At 42.9% G+C, this 17,379-nt stretch overlaps 1 protein-coding gene across 2 annotated transcripts in view; it reads left to right on the plus strand.

Moving 5' to 3' along the window:
• grik2 (glutamate receptor, ionotropic, kainate 2) overlaps nt 1-17,379 on the plus strand; it is a 254,379-nt gene that overhangs the window by 173,447 nt on the left and 63,553 nt on the right. For both annotated transcript variants that reach the window (XM_061049540.1, XM_061049541.1), the window contains exons 10-11: nt 3,594-3,707; nt 16,386-16,592. In XM_061049540.1, coding sequence (XP_060905523.1) covers nt 3,594-3,707; nt 16,386-16,592 — 321 coding nt within the window. The remainder of the gene's footprint in view (nt 1-3,593; nt 3,708-16,385; nt 16,593-17,379) is intronic.

Consider the following 17,379-nt stretch of genomic DNA (forward strand, 5'->3'; position numbering starts at 1 on the left):
CTGAAAAAGATCACTAAGTAAACTACAAATTAAAATATGACCTGTTGTAAGCTCTCTAGTGGCTCTTACTATAAAATATATTTTGGGGGCATTTCTGCCTCCATTTGATGGGACAGCTCTTGAGAGACAGGAAGTGTTTGGAGGAGAGAGAGTGAGGGACGTCAAGCAGCAAAGGGCCGAGGTCGGATTTGAACCCACGGCCGCTGCGACGAGGTCTAATAGCCTCCGTACATGTGGCGCTCGACATAGCTGCTAGGCTATCCTGCTCCCCCAAAAAAGATTAATTTTAAAAATGTGAATTCGATATTTTTCTCATTTTCCAATTCTTTGTAATTGACAGAAGATTTCTGTCGTTTAAAGATCTTTATTAGGCTCCTGTGTTGTCAATGAGATTACAAAACGAACAGCCAAACATTTCATTGGCAGAGTTACATCAGAGTCGTCATCAGAGTTATTGACGACTGTAATCTCCTTTCATACTTCCTGTGGAGAGCCCCCTTACTGAAAAGAAACACTTTTAATGACAAGTAGAAGAAAACAGTTTTTTAAAATCTGTCTCCCTTTGTCTGTTTCTGAGCCGCTGTGGGGGGATTCTTTCTTTTTGTTTCTGTTCCTGCTCGATGGGAAGGCAGATATTCGCCTCATCGTCTGAATTTGACTGCTTCAAGGTTGTTTTATTTTGCAGTCCGGGTCTTTTCAATTCAAAAGGCGAGCGACAGCTAACTGTAAAAACATTACATCCAGACAGCTACAAACACACTCAGACTGTTAATGTGGTACATGTAGACTGATTTAAACCTGTTCGTGCTGTTTTACTGAAAACACTCTGTGAATAAGTGCAAAGACAGAAGATGATATTATACTTCATGAGATGTTCATGAATAAACGGGACCTTGACATCTTCTTTCAGCTTGTCTCAGAAAGACGATGAGAAAGATGAAGGATTTTTTATTCTTAAGGATTTATGAGATGAGGACTTTAAATGAAACAATGCATGGTTGAGGTGTGAGTCATCCACCAGTTATAAACTCTTTCTCTCTGCGTATTATCTACAATATATCAATATCTACTTAAATGTTTACGCATGTAGTGAAGAGCTGAGGTAGATCCAGATCTGTCACCATTAGTGTGTGTGTGAATATTTAGGTAATAGGTCAAGGTCAAGGTTTCTTTATTCGTCTCCCTCGAGTGAAATTTGTCTCAGATACTGGGAAAATGCTGCACAGACAATACATGAAACAAACAATCATTTAGAAATTAAGCTATTAACAAATGTTCAAAACAGGCGAAGTGCTGTCCTCTGTGAGCTCTCTGATGAAGAGCACGTCGGCTCCAAACGTCACTACCCTGGTGAATCGAATTCTCTGGGTATTGGAGCACGCCCACTCGGAAGACTAAAGCCTTCGTACATGGGGCGAGCGCACTAACCACTAGGTTACCAGCGCCCCCTTCTTGTTAGTTTTCAGTGACATTCTTCCTCGACTCAGCCCCTGCCCTCTTTGGTTTGGATGTTCATGTTTCTCGATTATTATAAATCTTACTTTGACTTTAAAGGCTTTATATGTGATTTTTTTTGATCCAGTAGATGTCGCCCTTGAGCACCAGCATGAAACCAAAACAACTTGCGCTGCATTGTTGTGTTAGCATGCTAATGCTAGCGATCTTTATTATGCTCGTATCTTCACACTGCATGTAAATTTACCTGAAATGAGCGTGATCTAGAAACACAGTTAAGCAGTGAGTACAGTATGTTATTCTTCTTTTCTCTAGTCCCTCAATTAAACAACTTTTATACACGAGGGGAGGAGTCAGCCGGCCGTCCGGGCGATGTAAACAAAGTGAAGATAGGACTCTGAAAACTCTGAAAACATCACAGACAGTGGGACTCGGGTGTTACACCCATTGTAGACAGTCATGACTCACAGAGTTATTTTCAGAGGATATACTTGATTTCTATTACATTTAAGTGTGAAAAATCGCATTTTGTCCACATATGTGGAGACGGTCTGGGTCTTTTTATCTAAACAATATGACATAAGCACTGGAAGCTTTCAAGATAATATCCAAAGAGACGCCCCCTGGTTATACCCGTCCCCATGTGTTTGGACTCACATGTCTGGACTGGATTATTTATTGGTTAGCATGTGTTAAAGTTCTTACACGAGTGGACGTGTGTGTGGTTTGCATCTTTTCCCAGGAGTGACCTCTGCGCAGTACTCAGCAGTCTATTTAAGATTCATGAGATTATCAGCGTGAAGAGAACCTGCTAATACCGCACATGCTAATAATATTCTCCGATGGGACGGCAGACACTTCACACTTCAGCATCCACGCAGGTGCCGCCTCGCTGCGGCTCCTGACCCTCTGCTCGGTGTGCTCACACACCTTCATGAATATTTTACCCCATTAATAAAAAAAACCCCTTCAGAAGCCCTCCAGCCTCATGAAGCCTGAATTAAAGAGTTGATTTGCAATTACAAAACAGGTCTCGGGCCCCTTGTGCAAGGCGTCAGAGGAGCCCTGAGGAGCGTGTGGCTGATTTGGGTTTGGTGTTTTTGTGGTTGCCGCCAGTGGTGCTCAGGGCGGTGAGGTTGGAGGGGGGAGGCTCGGGTGTTGACTTGAAGAGAGAGCTGAGAGCGGACAAGAGAGGCCTTGAGGCATGCTCTGATAGCTTCTTCTTCTTCTTCTTCCTCCTCGCCTCCCTCAGTGACGTCGTCCTCTGACCCTCTAAAAGGCCACAGGGCCAGTCCGGATCCTTCAGATCATCTCTAGCGTTATTCCCTGTGGGACGCCGGAACAAAGTGTTGAGGGTTCACATGGCTGTCAGCCGTGTCCTCAGGGTGCTGCAGGTTTTTATGTCTGAATCCAGCAAAGGAAGACGGGAGAGTTTGAGTGCAGGATATGTCCACGCTGTGCCCGTCTGCCTTTGTGTTTGTAAAGATACAGATACGAGTCCTTCGAGAAAATGGATCCCCCGTTGCAGGAAGTGTAGCATCCTTTGCACTGAATGTCGGGTAAAGAGTGTGGAGGTTTGAGTCATGGACGGTAATGGTCAGTTTGGATCCCACCTGAAGTCTATACTATGAAACAAGTTCAACATACCTGAGAAATGTTTGGGTTATCCGTCTTCACTAACTCTGACAAACAAGATCACGCTATGCGGTCACTCAAAACCTGATCAGTCAACCCTGAGTGCGCTCACATAAGAAAGCTGAGGAAGCGTCATATAATCTATTACAATCATGGACAAGTCTGCTGTCAGCAGATCATCATATTTCAAAGAAGTGAAGAAAGAAAATGAAGAACTTGAACTCATAAACGAGATTTTAACCAACACAGGAAATGCAACAAAAAAACTAACATGTGTCTCTAGTCCATCTGTAAACCCCCCAATGATGAGAAAAGTCCATCCTCTCCGTCTTCTGCCTGCTCCACTTTTCAGAAAATGTGTGCTCAAACAGGCCGTTTGGAGATTTTCCGTTCATGACATCACAAATACAGGATCAGAGTGGATTTAGAACAAGACACAGAACAGACTTATTGAAAGAAAATGAGAAAATGTGACCTTTAAACTGGCTTATTTTGTTTCACAGATTGGTACCTGGGATCCTCCGAGTGGTCTGAACATGACGGACAACCAGAAGGGAAAGACCACGAACGTCTCTGATTCGTTATCTAATCGCTCCCTGGTCGTCTCCACCATCCTGGTAATTACATTCTTTCACTTCATTTATTAAAACTATGATTATTCTTTGTAAAGTTGATGAAGGATGTGAACCACAGTCCACATTTGTCTTTCAGCTGTTGGCTTGATTTTACATTAAGGTTGTGTGTTTCATGTTTTCTGACCAAACTTAGAGAGTGAATCAGTGACAAGAAAATGTAACTCACTGATGTACTCGCTCGTTTTTATCTCAAAGGCTTCACTCAGGAGTCATTCTGTGATCTCAGCGTTAAAGTTCAGTCATTTTGTCTGGTAATCAGAGTGATTTAAACATCGTAAAGTTGTAGAAACGTGTTGAGGTTAGTATACAGCATGCATTCAAGATGCATTTGTTACTCTTTCTCTTTGTGTGGCCACATAGTTTTGTGCGCTGGCAGCGGCCATTTTTGATACAAAACCCATGCAGCTCATCATCCTGGGCACCTAAACAGCCTTGCCCTCAGCTGTTTTTGGTCGCTGCACTAACAGTGCTCTCAGTAAAAAATGGTGGAAAAACATTGCCATGCTCGTCATTGTATTTTCTCCCTCACTGAACGATATACAGTTATGAATGTTCTAGGAAACACAACCTCTGCTGCTGATAAATAAAGCCACTGCAGAAGTGCACAAAACTGCAGTTCATCGAGCGTCCACTTGAGGCGAGTTGCAAAATCCTGAAAGTCTCATTAACACCCAAGTTCAAAAATAAATTTTTATAGCATAAATAAACACACTGTTCTTAGGGGGAATTTTTTCATCACTCATCGGTTGTTATTACATTAAGGCTAAGAGTTGTGCAAAATTAGGGGCGTGGCTGATCTGACTAACAGGCGTGCAGGTTGTAGGTGTTTGATGGGAGGCTTTAGACCCGCCTCGGCTCCCCAAGATCCAAGATTGACAAAATTGAGTTTGAGTCAGCATTTCCCAAATGGAAACTGCAGTCATTTGGCCTCAAGGCACCAGAAGAAGAGCTCACAAGCAAAGGAAAACAAGGATATGGATAAGGTTGATCAGTGTTCTGTCAAATGGAGAGTCAGCGTCTTTCTCATTACAGTTAGTCAGTAAACATCATGATAGGACATGATAGGCTTTCCCCACTGTCAAAGATCAAACAACAGAGTGGGATTATTGATTCAGATTTTAAAGGAACCCCACTGACCAATGCAGTTTACTCATCTTGTTCTAAAAGGATTTCTTTATACTGATGTCTGCAGAACTCGTACAGTTTCCTCCTGCTGCCATTTTGGGCCAACAAAGTGCAAAATGAAATGTGGCAGCTTTAAATGTCTGTTTATAGCCAAATGAAATTGTAATGGTGCTTTATGCGGGGGCCAATTATACTGCAGAAGGCTGGAGGAGCTCTCAGCCATAGCACACTCCCTCCAAAGATGTCATTATTTTTAAGCTTTTTCCTCTCGAAAAATCCTTCAGTGCTTTGCCTGAGCTGCCCTTTCTGCTCAGAGCACTTTCTGGGGGATGCTGCTCTCCGCCTCAATAGAAGCAGAGTACCCCAAAGCACTGCACTCCCAAATTACCAGCTGACTTCACCACGGTGGAGGACTCCAATTTGGGGGGGGGGGGGGGGGGGGGGGGGGGGGGGGCAGGCTCGGGCACGCAAAATTGACTGATTGATTGTCCAATAAGATTTCATGGTTTACAGCTCTTCCTCCCATCGACCGATTTATCCCCCATATTATGTTGTTTTCTCCGTCGTCAGCGGGCCAGAAAACAAGCAAGTCGGTCCGAAACTGAAAATCTTCTGATCGGTATCCAACAGAAGAACACGAGATTCAGCACCATTAGAGAACTTTTTAAGGGCGCGGTCACACTGGCCATCTGTACCGTGCTGTACTCAAGCACGATTGCCCCCCCCCCCCCCCCCGCTGCGCCACTCCCACGCTGGCCGGCACGGGTCCTAAAAGCACGATTACCTCTTGTACATAACGTCGTAATACAACTCAGTTTAGAAAAATGTTTAAATTCACCACAAAATACACACCTGTGGCAAAATGTATGCTATATGCATCAACACAGCCAAAATTATCCATAAAACATAAAAAAATGCACTAGGACTGCCGGAGGGTTAAATATAAAATATAGTCTCATACAAAAGAAATGCTTAAGGGCAGTCAAACGTATCAGTCATTGTGGAAAATGTGATCCAAAAGGCTGTTTCTTCAGAGAGCTGAGCATGGTCTCATCTGTAACCTTTACATAGCAGCAGTCTGAGCTTTAGAAATGACTAAACAGGAATAATCAATCATGGGAGTGCAGTCATTTTTTTTTAAAAACTGGACGGAAATTTAAAAAAGGCCTCAAACTATTCCTTTCATTAATCTACATAGATAAATGTTTCCTTCATGACCTTAACACAAACTTATTGCCAACATGGAGGACCTGGGAGCACACTTTTTCTGCCCGCTGAACATCTTGTTCTCCGTGCACGGATCGTCCCCTCTGCGCTCGTTTGTGTGTGAACATATGCAGCATGTACTCCTACAGACAGCAGGCGCTCACTCTGTGTCATGAGAGGCATGACAGTGGAGGCAAACGGCTCACAGCGTGACAAATGGAAGCCACATACCATCCTGCTACTGAGGAGGGAAGCATAAAAATAACAATATCAAGTAAATTAGGGGTTGTCATTAGTTATGGCGGGGCCTTCTTTTCCTTCCGCGCGTGCTGAGAAGTGATTGGATTGCAGTTATTAGCAAAAGACTCTCCGCGGCTGTAATTGCCGTATCAGGATTGAGTCATGGGGAGATGTGTGATGGCTGTGAGCAGTGAGGAAGAGAAGGGAGGGCTGACAATAATTGGGTTTGTTACATTTGATTGATGCACACTTTCATCCAGCTTCTCATCATTTTTCTCAGGGATTATGCACGATAAAACATGATGTAATTACCGCTGAGATCTTGGCCTATCAACACTTTTATCTACTTTGAAAATCGCTCCCGTTATGTCGTGGCAGAAATGAAGCAACGTTTAGGCTAATGGCGGACGCCGCGGATGATAAACTGTATCATGTTCTTCAGTTAAGGGAGGAGTGGGTCGGCTCACACTGCCACAGAAACATCACATGTTGTATTTTATCCCTGCAGGGGAGCAGTAGAGCGACCTGCCTGTTTCACTAAGCTGAATTTTTATACAACTCGGTGTTAGTGTTGCTAAATATTACACCGTACACGGACTGTAATTTGCATTTAATTGTATTCTCTGTTGCAAAGCACGGGGACAGAAAACGACTCAGCAGCTGGGACAGTCAGGGCAGAATGTGCCTCGTTATAGATTTCATGATTTTATTTTAAATATCTGTTGCCTAACTATGGAATCATATTTGTGCCAAAAAAAATCAAACAGAACTTCTCAAATTGCAAACAAAAAATAAGACTTTGAGAGAGAAATAATCTCACTGAAGCAAAAAAAAAATGACTTGCAATTAAAATATTTGTGTAATCGTGTAACTAATCGGCCTTTTGCTTTTCTGATCATCAGTCCTTTTGTTTACAGTTCCCTCTTTTTTCTTTCTCACTGATCAGACTTTTGCTCTCTCTGTCAGCTTTCTCGTTTTTGAGGAACACGTCCCCATTGGCTGATGAGTTTTTGAGTGACAGCTCAATGCCCCGGACATTCCAGGAAGTGTTTTTACTTTCAGAAATATAATGACACAAATGATGATTCCATACCTAACCAGCTGCTGTACGACACATCAGATCACCATTGATCATCTCTAGTAATCCTCTAGCTAAGCTGCTTGTGGACAAAGGAGTCGTCTAAATTTCCAATCTTTCTCACATTGTTCATGCGGTTGTTTTAAGGTCTTACGGCGGCAAAATACACACATCCCGAGGTTTTGTATGTCTGAAGATACTAAAGTCGCCTGATTGTCTTTGAATCACAATCCATGCACACACACACAATCAACCCCCTCTGTCCCAGCGACCTGGCAACCCACAACCTGACTCAAGGGGTGTGTGCACGGCTGACCTCTGTGAAAGCAGAGAAAAGAGACCAAAGCTGGATAAGGACTAATTCACTAAGCGTATTACGCTAGTGATATTTAACCGCAAAAACACCCATCATGCTTTGCTGTGTGCAGGTTGCTGCTGTTTTGCATGTTAACGTTGAAGATGAATCATCAGAAAATCAACTTTCTGCATAAAGCTGCAACCTTACACTGACGGGTGCATTTATTTGTTTCCATATATTGATTATGAGCATGCACGGGGGATTCCACTGGAGCTGTGTGCGCCACATTGGAGCTAACTGCCCTCTCTTGTCAATGATTTTGTTTCCACCGAAAACGCTGCTGGTTCGTCTCTGGCGCTTTCCAGCAGCGCCATCCTACTCTCCCCCCGCTCCAAATAAGTCAGAAGTCTATTTTCAAAATAGGCCGCTGCGAGCAAACGGTGCTACACAGAAAAAAGTATTTAGAGATATTTCTCAGCTGCAGCCACCTCATGTGTCAAATATTTTCGTTTAGTTATTTTTACTTTCTTTAAAGACAGGACTGTGAGTCAGAAAATCAAGAAGAGAGAGAATGAGGAAGGACATGCAGGAAAGGAGCCACAGGTCCCTCTCGCTTTAGAGGACTTCAGCCTCTGTACATGGGGGGCGAGCACTAACCACTAGGCTACCTGTGCCCTCCGTGTCAAATAGTTTATCTGAAAGCTTTCACTTTCTATGCACTGTTGGAAAAAAATGTAAATATCCAAAGGTGATGGTTGCTGATTTGTCTGTGTTGTGGTCATATTGGGCCTTTTGTCTGCATTAACACAGCCATGTGTGGATTCCAGTTGGACATTAAAATACATACAGGTATCCCAGATAGATGCAGGTGCAGTGCAGCTTTTAGATTTCAGATCGACGTGAAATGTCTGAGTTTTCTGGAGGAGCAGGATTTGAGGATGGGTTTGTATCTTTTCTATTATTTACTCGAGCTGTGCAATCTTTCAGTCAGGGGTTTCTTGAATAAAACAAACGTGTCTTTGTCTCTGAAGAACATCAGCAGGAAAAAAGATCTGAAAATAGAAATCTGTTCCAAGGACAACACGTGAGGAAACAGGACTAACAAACAACAGAGCTGATCGCCAGAGTTTTCCAGGAAAAGACACAGATGTGGGGGAAAAGAATTAATGTATAGGCTTGGAAGCATTAATCACTTTTGATAGTGAAGAATATGTAATGTAAAGGATGATTACGCTGCATGCCATCAAACATATGTTGTTAGTGGAACATTTCCTGTGATTATCTGCTGCGTGATGCAGCTCATTTTCCTCATTTGTCCTCAGGACCGGTGTTACCATCGACTCCTCGCACGCAGCACATTCATCAGATTGTGAAACAGTAATTAAACTAGATTTACTGAAATAAACTCAACAAAGATAGGTTCTCGTTTGCAAAAGAATCAATAACAGACTGAGGAACTGATCACAAATGTTTTGTCCCAAATATTTGTAACTGGAAAAACACGGGCCCTCGTACCTCTGTGCACATCGGGGGTTTGCTGTAAGGCGGGAAGTGGCTCAGAGTCTTTATCAGACACAGAAGGTTGAGTTATCATTTGTTTTGGAAACAACATGAGCCAACTGAGTCGAGTCCAAGCGGCAACCTCCGGTTTAAAAAAATTAAGCCAATGCAAAATTGCAAAGTCCCGCAGTTCTTCGAGTGTCCACTAGAGGCTGGCTGCAGAAGCACAGGAAGTCACATACACACCCATTCTAAAAAGCCTGTTTTTACAGCAGAGATGAACATGTTTACAGCCTGGTTCAAAAAAAACAAATAGGTGTGATTAGCTCATGTCTCGATGGACACACACTGTACGGGGGGTGAATGTTTTGATGACTCATCAGTTTTGATTTGATGAAGGATAAGAGTTCTTCACAATAAGGCGTGTAGCTGACCTGATTGACAGGTGGGCGCGGTGTAACGGTTTGTCAGGAGGTTTAAAACCCGCCTCAGCTCCAGCTCTCAGCCTGTCGTTAGGTTGACTGAAAGTTAGACTGAGACAGCATTTCCAGCATGGAGACCGCCATCGATGGGACTCCAGCGCCCCCTGCAGGAACAGACGGGGGACGTCACTCAGGCTTCATCCTTTAATATTGTTCATGTCTCACAAGGCTTACTGTGTCTTACCAGTAGGTGGTGCTATGACAAAATTGCAGTTTTGTTATGTAGCTATGTGTAGACGGTGCCTTTCAACAAACATGCAAAGTTGGACTCGCACTTGACCCGCAGACGCTTTGAGTTACAGCAGTTTACTGTTTATCCATTCACGTCAGGCGCCATGGCAACGCCCTTTGACTTTTGTACATGTTTTGATAACACCTCAGCCTTGAGGCTGTTTCAAGTGAAATAACACACCATGTCAGTGGAAGTCAAAGTTCAATCCCTGCAAAAAAAACAAAAAACTGGTTTTAACAGTTTTCAGTATCAGATGCACATAAAGAACTTTTTCATACCAAGAAAATGTTCTAAGGTTAACAAGTAATACATCAAAATGTTTACCAGATGATTACCTCCCATCAGCTGGTTAACATATACCCTCGAGATGCTGAGTCTGCAGAGTATTATTTGTGTTTTTAAGTTGAGTCTATTTAATTTGTGATAGAAATAATGCAGCCACAGACGTCTTTTATCTCCAGTATCTTCCTTTTGTTTTATTCCAGCCAACGGGCCGTCCTCCATCAGGCCGCTGCATGCCCAGAGCACCTGGATGATTCGCTTTGTTCTCAGCCACACTGCATGGAAGGGGAATCAATAACACTAAAATAATGTTTGAGAAGGACTCAAATAAGGCGGCATCGTTTGTTTTATCTGAGGCACAAAATCCATTGTTTTTAATTTGTGGAAGAAGAATGGGCCTGAATGTGTGTTTAAGGAGAGTCTGCGGAGAGAGAGAGAGATGGGAGTGCTATAGCTTTAATTAGGTTTGCTTTACGGAGATACTTGGCTTCTCCTTCGCTCTCTGCTTTTAATTAAAGATACAGCGGCCTCCGTCTGCAGCCCGGCTCGCTGCAGGACAGCGGAGTGTGTGTGTGTGTGTGTGTGTATGTTTGCTGAGGAGAACCAACAAAAAATTGAGTTTTTATCAGTGACTGATATGTAGGAAGTCCACCAACTCAATAAATGAATATATAGTTAAGTACATTTAGGGAAACTTTATAAAAAGAGGTCAACATTTACTGTTATTTTGAATCTTCTGGCTTCACTTGCGGTGAGGTATTTTGCCGTCCATTCTTCATACAGTCTTTGGGTAATGTGTTCTTGTGTCAGATTTTGTTCTTCACACAGATGTCATGATGCGTGATTACAATTTTCTCAATCGTAGCTGGAAATCAATGCATGGTTAAATCAAAGTTTGCTGTTAAAAAATTGTCACTTTTGCCGCTGTAATTCTTAAAATACGGACATTTTTAAATCTCTGTTGGTCTAAAAATCAAACACAAATAAACAAACTGTGTGAGTTATTGCAGAACTTAAACGAGTGGAGCAGAGGAGCTCAAATAGATATATACTCATGAAATGAAAACCCTGTTTCACCAAGTCTCTTAAATTACAAGATAAAAGTTGTAAGGTTTAGTTTTGCATTTAAAAAAAAAAAAAAGTGAAATAGATAAATCAGCCGACCGGCTGAGGTAGCTCTTTCTGTCCAGTAGGAATCACAGGTAGTGCAGACTGTTCCAGCGAGAGAAGCTCACTGTTAATGAGCCCGGCGACTGTTTATGATAATTACAGTCTTTCACACCTGACAGAAGGTGAAAGGTCGCACGCTGCTAATGGGCTCACAACGGCGTCTTTGTGCTCGACATGCGAGATAACAGTTTGGTCCACTCGTTAACATGGCCGCAAATACAACGAGGGAGAGAACGGAGGATGAATGAAATGATGATTTAAAGGAGCTGAGGAGGAATTTAAAAGTCGAGATGTTCAGTAATATCTTCGCCTTTACATAAAATGTTCATTATGTGTTTGGATGTAGCCGTTTGGGGCCGATCCCCAGTGGCAATTCTAGAGGCCGTTGAACCCCCCAATCAGCATTCAGCAGGGCAACGAGAGTGAGTGCTGTCAGATGGGAACCACTTAAGGAGGTTTCCTACCATCATTGCAAAGTATAAATATTTTCATTTTCAGACCAGAAGGGGGCCCTCTACTGTTGTCTGGCCTGCCCGTTGACCAGCAGCGCCTCTGCCCATCCAACCCAGACGGCGCGTTGTCAGTTTTTATCTTTACATGTTGGTTAAACACAATGACATCACACTGTCAATGAACATGCAGTGACGACTCATGAGTCTGTTGTTGGCGCTCCGGGCAAACCAAGCGGGACGACTCTATTTACGGAAATAAAAAAGCAGAATAAGGCCTGAATTACAAAAAGCTGCATGCAAAGGTTCACTTGCTAAACGTACAATATGTAGAATTTAACAAACATATTTAAATTAATTAAAAATTCACTAAACCTATGTTATATATTTTACATTACCTCAAATATTTCCAACAGTTATCAAAGCCAGAGAAATCTGTAATTTGTATAGTTTGTAACAGGACGTGTCTTGTCGTTGACATATGTTTATCGTTGCCGTGGAAACACCAGATGTTTCATCAAATACCGCTGCATAAGGAAGAGGGAGCTGCTACTGAAAGCTACCGTACTGTGATAAAAACGCCATGTCAATTATACTCTGCAAAAGAGCTTTGTAAGAAGAATCAGTTGAATATTTCCATGTAAAAGCCGCTGTAGTTAAAAGGAAAACAACCCCGTTAATAAAACACTAAATGGAAATCATCCTCGTTTAAGAGCTCTGAGCAAAAGGTGCCTCGTTTTATGAGTCCACTCTGGTGAGGAAGTGTAAGAGAGTGTGCTCGTTCCATTCAACTCAAACAACTTTAATAAACCCATTAAGGGAACGAAAATAAAGACCCTTAAAAATCCTCATTTACACTTTTATATTAACAGTATTTATAAATGCTGCCCTCCTGAACAAAGTCCTGAGAGAACTATCTGTAAGGATTCAAACCAGCATGCCATCACCATCCAAACAGCAGTGGTGTCAGTTACCATGGCGATGGGCAGTGAGGGAAACACTTGTCCCTCCTTGGATTGTTAGATGTTATAATGAATGAGTAGGAGTAAGGTGTTGTCATACACTGCTGTCACATCTGTGTGCCGGGGTCATTAAGCTGACCTGCCAGCTGAGTGTTTTGCGTATTTCAGATTTAATTTTTTTTTTTTATATCCTTTTTACCTGTGACGTCACGCTCGGGGTTGTTCAGGTATGTGACTCGTAGTTGTTTTCTTGACATCGCCTCCTGATTGAAAAGCAACCCAGAGAGACACATGAGTTCAGTTCGGTATGGTACACAGTTATTGGTGTTTCCACCGTCAAAAGGGAAGGGTACCAAAATAACTAATCTGTACAGTCCAACTGTTTTGGTGCCCTTCTGTTGGGGTGCTAAGTGTACCAATCCGACCCTGAAGGCTGCAGCTAGAAACACCGCAGTCCGTTGATTGGCCGAAAGAATATTCACTTCCTGTAGTAAACAACAATCTCAAAAGGATCCATGTTTAAATGTCCCGTGGATTTGGAGAGAGTCATTTCAAGGCTGTTTTTGTTTTATGCCTCGGAGATGCAGACCTTGCCGAGAATCTTTCTTTTTTGTTTACTGCGTCGCGTTCTTCTTCTTTGTTGGATTTGTTGGCGGTCTCCACTATGTTGTGCTGTGATTTAGTGATGTTTAAGGGAACAGTTGGCTGTGGAAACGCAAGTAAGATCAGGGCTTACTGATCCAAACTGTATCAAACCAAACCTAAGCGCTTGGTGGAAACGAGGCTTTAGTCCTTAAGAGCGGACAGCCCGGTTCAAATCCGACCTGTGGCTCCTTTACCGCTTTCCCCACCCTCTCTCTCTCTCTCTCTCTCTCTCTCTCTCTCTCTCTCTGGTTTCTGACTCTATCCACCGTCATGTCTCTAAATAAAGGCACAAAAAGCCTTCTTTCAGTCACATGATTTCTGTTGAGAGATTACAGGTTACCTCTCTCGTCTACGTCTGCTCAAACAAACACTCGTGTGTTCCAGTGTTTGTCCTGTGTGTCTTGACACTGCAGCCGCTCTGGTATTGATCCGTGTGTGGAAACAGTTTTCTGCTTTTTCATCATGATTACATCAGTATCCTTTCAGCCATGTAGCTGCAGAGGTAAAAAGGAAACCATCATACTGTATATGACCTACGGCTAGATACAAATGAGCTGAGTCAGCAATTATAGAACAGATAAAGGGGTTACAGTGAGGCGGTTATTACACATTCTGATCTGCTGCTTTTACAGAAGTGTGAAGACATTCTCATGAAGGTTTTCGGGGTTTTGCCGATCTCACAGAAATGATGAACTTCTGAAGTTGATCGTCTAACGGTTGTTGGTGCTGAAGGGGTTAAAAATGGAAAGTTGTTGCAGGTTGATGAAGTCAGAAATATTCATTAGAGCTGGGTTTTGTCCACAACCTCACAATTCAATTCGATTTCAATTATTTGGCTCACGATTCGATTCGATATTGAGCAACATGCTTTGATATCGAAATACCCAGATAACTCATCACACCTTCTGATTTTTGTTAAATAATGATATGTGCATTGTTTGTAAAGGTTTAGAACAAACTGACTTAAAAAATGTATTTTATCATTGCATTATTCTTTAATAAACAAAGAATAAAACATTAAAGTATGCAGAAGTATGGCGACACCCACAGCGCCCCCAGTGGAGAGGGGCGTCATTACAACGGAAATAATCGATCTCAGGATTTCCCTGAATCGATGTTGAATTGGGAATAAAATAATTGCAATGCATTGATGAATCTATATTTTAAACCAGCCTTAATATTAATGTTGTTCTTCTTGTGAAAATATAATTGTCTTAACTCTTATTTTTACAAGGTACAATCATTTCATGGATTGTACCTGTGGCTTTCTCTGGTGTAAAACATGCAATACCCACGATTCAGACTGAGTTCTGTATTCTAAACTAAAAAACAAGTAAAGGGGACATATTATGAAATATCCACTTGTACAGTGTTTTTGAACATTTATTTGTGTAACCCTGACCCTATTTGAGAGTCTACTGAACCACAACATGTGAAATAAACCCATCCAGTCCTTTGTTTGCATAAGTCTTACAACACAGAGACAAATGCTCTGTTTCTAATGTGCTCTCCTTGTGATGTCACAGTGGGATTCTGGTAAAAAATCCCCTCCGCTCCCCTGGTATCTCCACCCATGGACTCCACCCCCAGCCTAGAATAAAACTTTTGAACAGGTCGGGGATTTTTATTCTCTCTACAGAGGAGTGACGTCTACAGGGAAAACTCAGGGGGGGTCATTACATTTAAAGAGACACACACACCAAAACGGAGCGTTCTGAGAGAGCTGGTTTATACAGGGTCACAAACCTCCTCTGGTGCTTGATTCATGTTATATTTTGACCAAAGCACAGCACAGATGTTTCATTTAGACCACAGGGGGACTGTTTGAAAAGATGGAGGAGGGGACTGTTTGAAAAGGTGGAGGAGGGGACTGTATGAAAAGGTGGAGGAGGGGGATGATATGTCCTCTTTAAGTATGCCTGGACTTTGCACCTGTAGAAAATGTTTTCCCAGACATAATTTTCAGATCTGCAACACAAACTTATAAAATAAATAAATTAATCTGTTCTACATATTTTTGCAGCAGAATGGAACATTGTGTCCTCACGGAGCTGCAGTGAAAGCGCTATCCTCAACATCTGTCTGTTAGCGGCGGTGTACGGCATATTTATGCTAAACTGTGAAAGCAGTCTGTTTGTTTGGCTGACACTACCGGTGAAAAGAACAAACTGTTTGTTTTTTACCCCCCCGCGCACACGTCTTACACGCCCGCATGCTGCTAAAAACTCCAGCCAGTGGAATGTGTCAAAGCTGTTAGCAATCTTTAATGATTTTTTTTTTTTTTCAGTCATCGCCACAGTTATACTATAAACAACACCTGTCTGACAGGATATATTCCAGGATTTATTTGTCTGAGAGAGACAAGGGAGTCGTAAGGAATGAGGGACGCGGGGTGAGAACGAGCGTCTACAGGCTAACGGAGACAGATGGTGCGTGGAGCCGAGGTATAGAGAGGGGAGGAAGCGAGCGGGTGGAGGGAGGAAGCGAGGAGGTGGAGGACATGTTCAGTAGGCGGGAGGGGAGGAAAAGAAGCAGCATAAAAGAAGACATTAGTAATCTCTCCAGCTGTTTTGTGTGAACAGAGCTGCAGTGCCGGCTCTCGCTCTCTCGCTTTGTGTCCGTCTATCAGCGCCTCTTATCTTATTGACAAAGCATGCGGTGTCCCGAAAGCTGGGCCCGGGCCCAAAGCCAGAACCGCTAAGCCTGAGAGGAGCACAGAGTCATTGATACGGGGGGGATTATCTCTTATTATGGTCATGCCTCACTTTGCACCCACCCTGTAGCCCACATCACAGGACTGGCACTGCTGGCAAACACACACACACACACACACACACACACACACACACAGTGCCGAGCCCAGTGTGTGTCAGGTCTATCTCACACATCAGACAGGCTCTCAGATACCGGGCCCTTATCGGCAGGTAAAAAGATGTGAAGGACTGCAGGAGACTCATCCCTCCTCCTCCCTCTTTTTCTCTCCCCTGACAGGAGGAGCCGTACGTGATGTTCAAGAAGTCCGACAAGCCGCTGTACGGGAACGACCGCTTCGAGGGCTACTGCATAGACCTGCTGAGGGAGCTGTCCAGCATCCTGGGCTTCACGTACGAGGTCCGCCTGGTGGAGGACGGGAGGTACGGCGCTCAGGACGAGAACACGGGCCAGTGGAACGGCATGGTGAAGGAGCTGATGGACCACGTGAGTCTCTGAACTTCATTATTTAGATTTCAGGATCATGAGTCTAATCAGTACCCAGACTGTTTTGTACGCTGACTTTTTGGGGGGGTCTAAGTCAGGGGTTCTCAAACTTTTTTAGACCATGGACCCCTTTCAGGTGAGAAATATTTCCAAGGACCCCCCCCCCCCCCCCCCCCCCTCTTTATCGTATCGTTGATAAGCTATTAATACTATGTAATAATCAGAGGTGTCAAAAGTATTCACATTCATTACTCAGGTAGAAGTATAGATACTAGAGTTTAAAAAGACTTCTGTAGAAGTTGAAGTATCAACAACAAGTAAAAGTGTAAAAGTACTGGTTTCAAAACTACTTAAAGTATAAAAGTAAAAGTAATGTAAGGGGGAAAAAAATGCCATTAAGGACAACAGCTGAACATGAACGCATTTTAGTACAATGCAAACACATTAAAGAACCATATATGTGAACTACTGAGCATTAACATGTGTTTCATGGAGAGGAAGATATGATGACTAGTTGCCTATAAGTGTTGTAATGGTGCAAAAAGTCAAACTTCAGAGGCTTGTTATCAATAGCCTTTATTGGAATGTAAATGTTCATCCACGCTTAGCTGCAGGAATCTGTGAGGGCAACGGATGTAAGAAAACAAAACTGGACAAGAAAATTGGTGTACCCCAGGGCAGGCTTAGTAACAATTACCCTTGTATGGTCAAATTCACTCTATCCGGATGGCGCGATTTAGCTGGATAGGTTTTTGTTTTTTTGTGTTTTTTTTGAACGATGAGAAGC

This window comes from Labrus mixtus, chromosome 11 (genome assembly GCF_963584025.1).
Source record: "Labrus mixtus chromosome 11, fLabMix1.1, whole genome shotgun sequence".
NCBI lineage: Eukaryota > Metazoa > Chordata > Actinopteri > Labriformes > Labridae > Labrus > Labrus mixtus.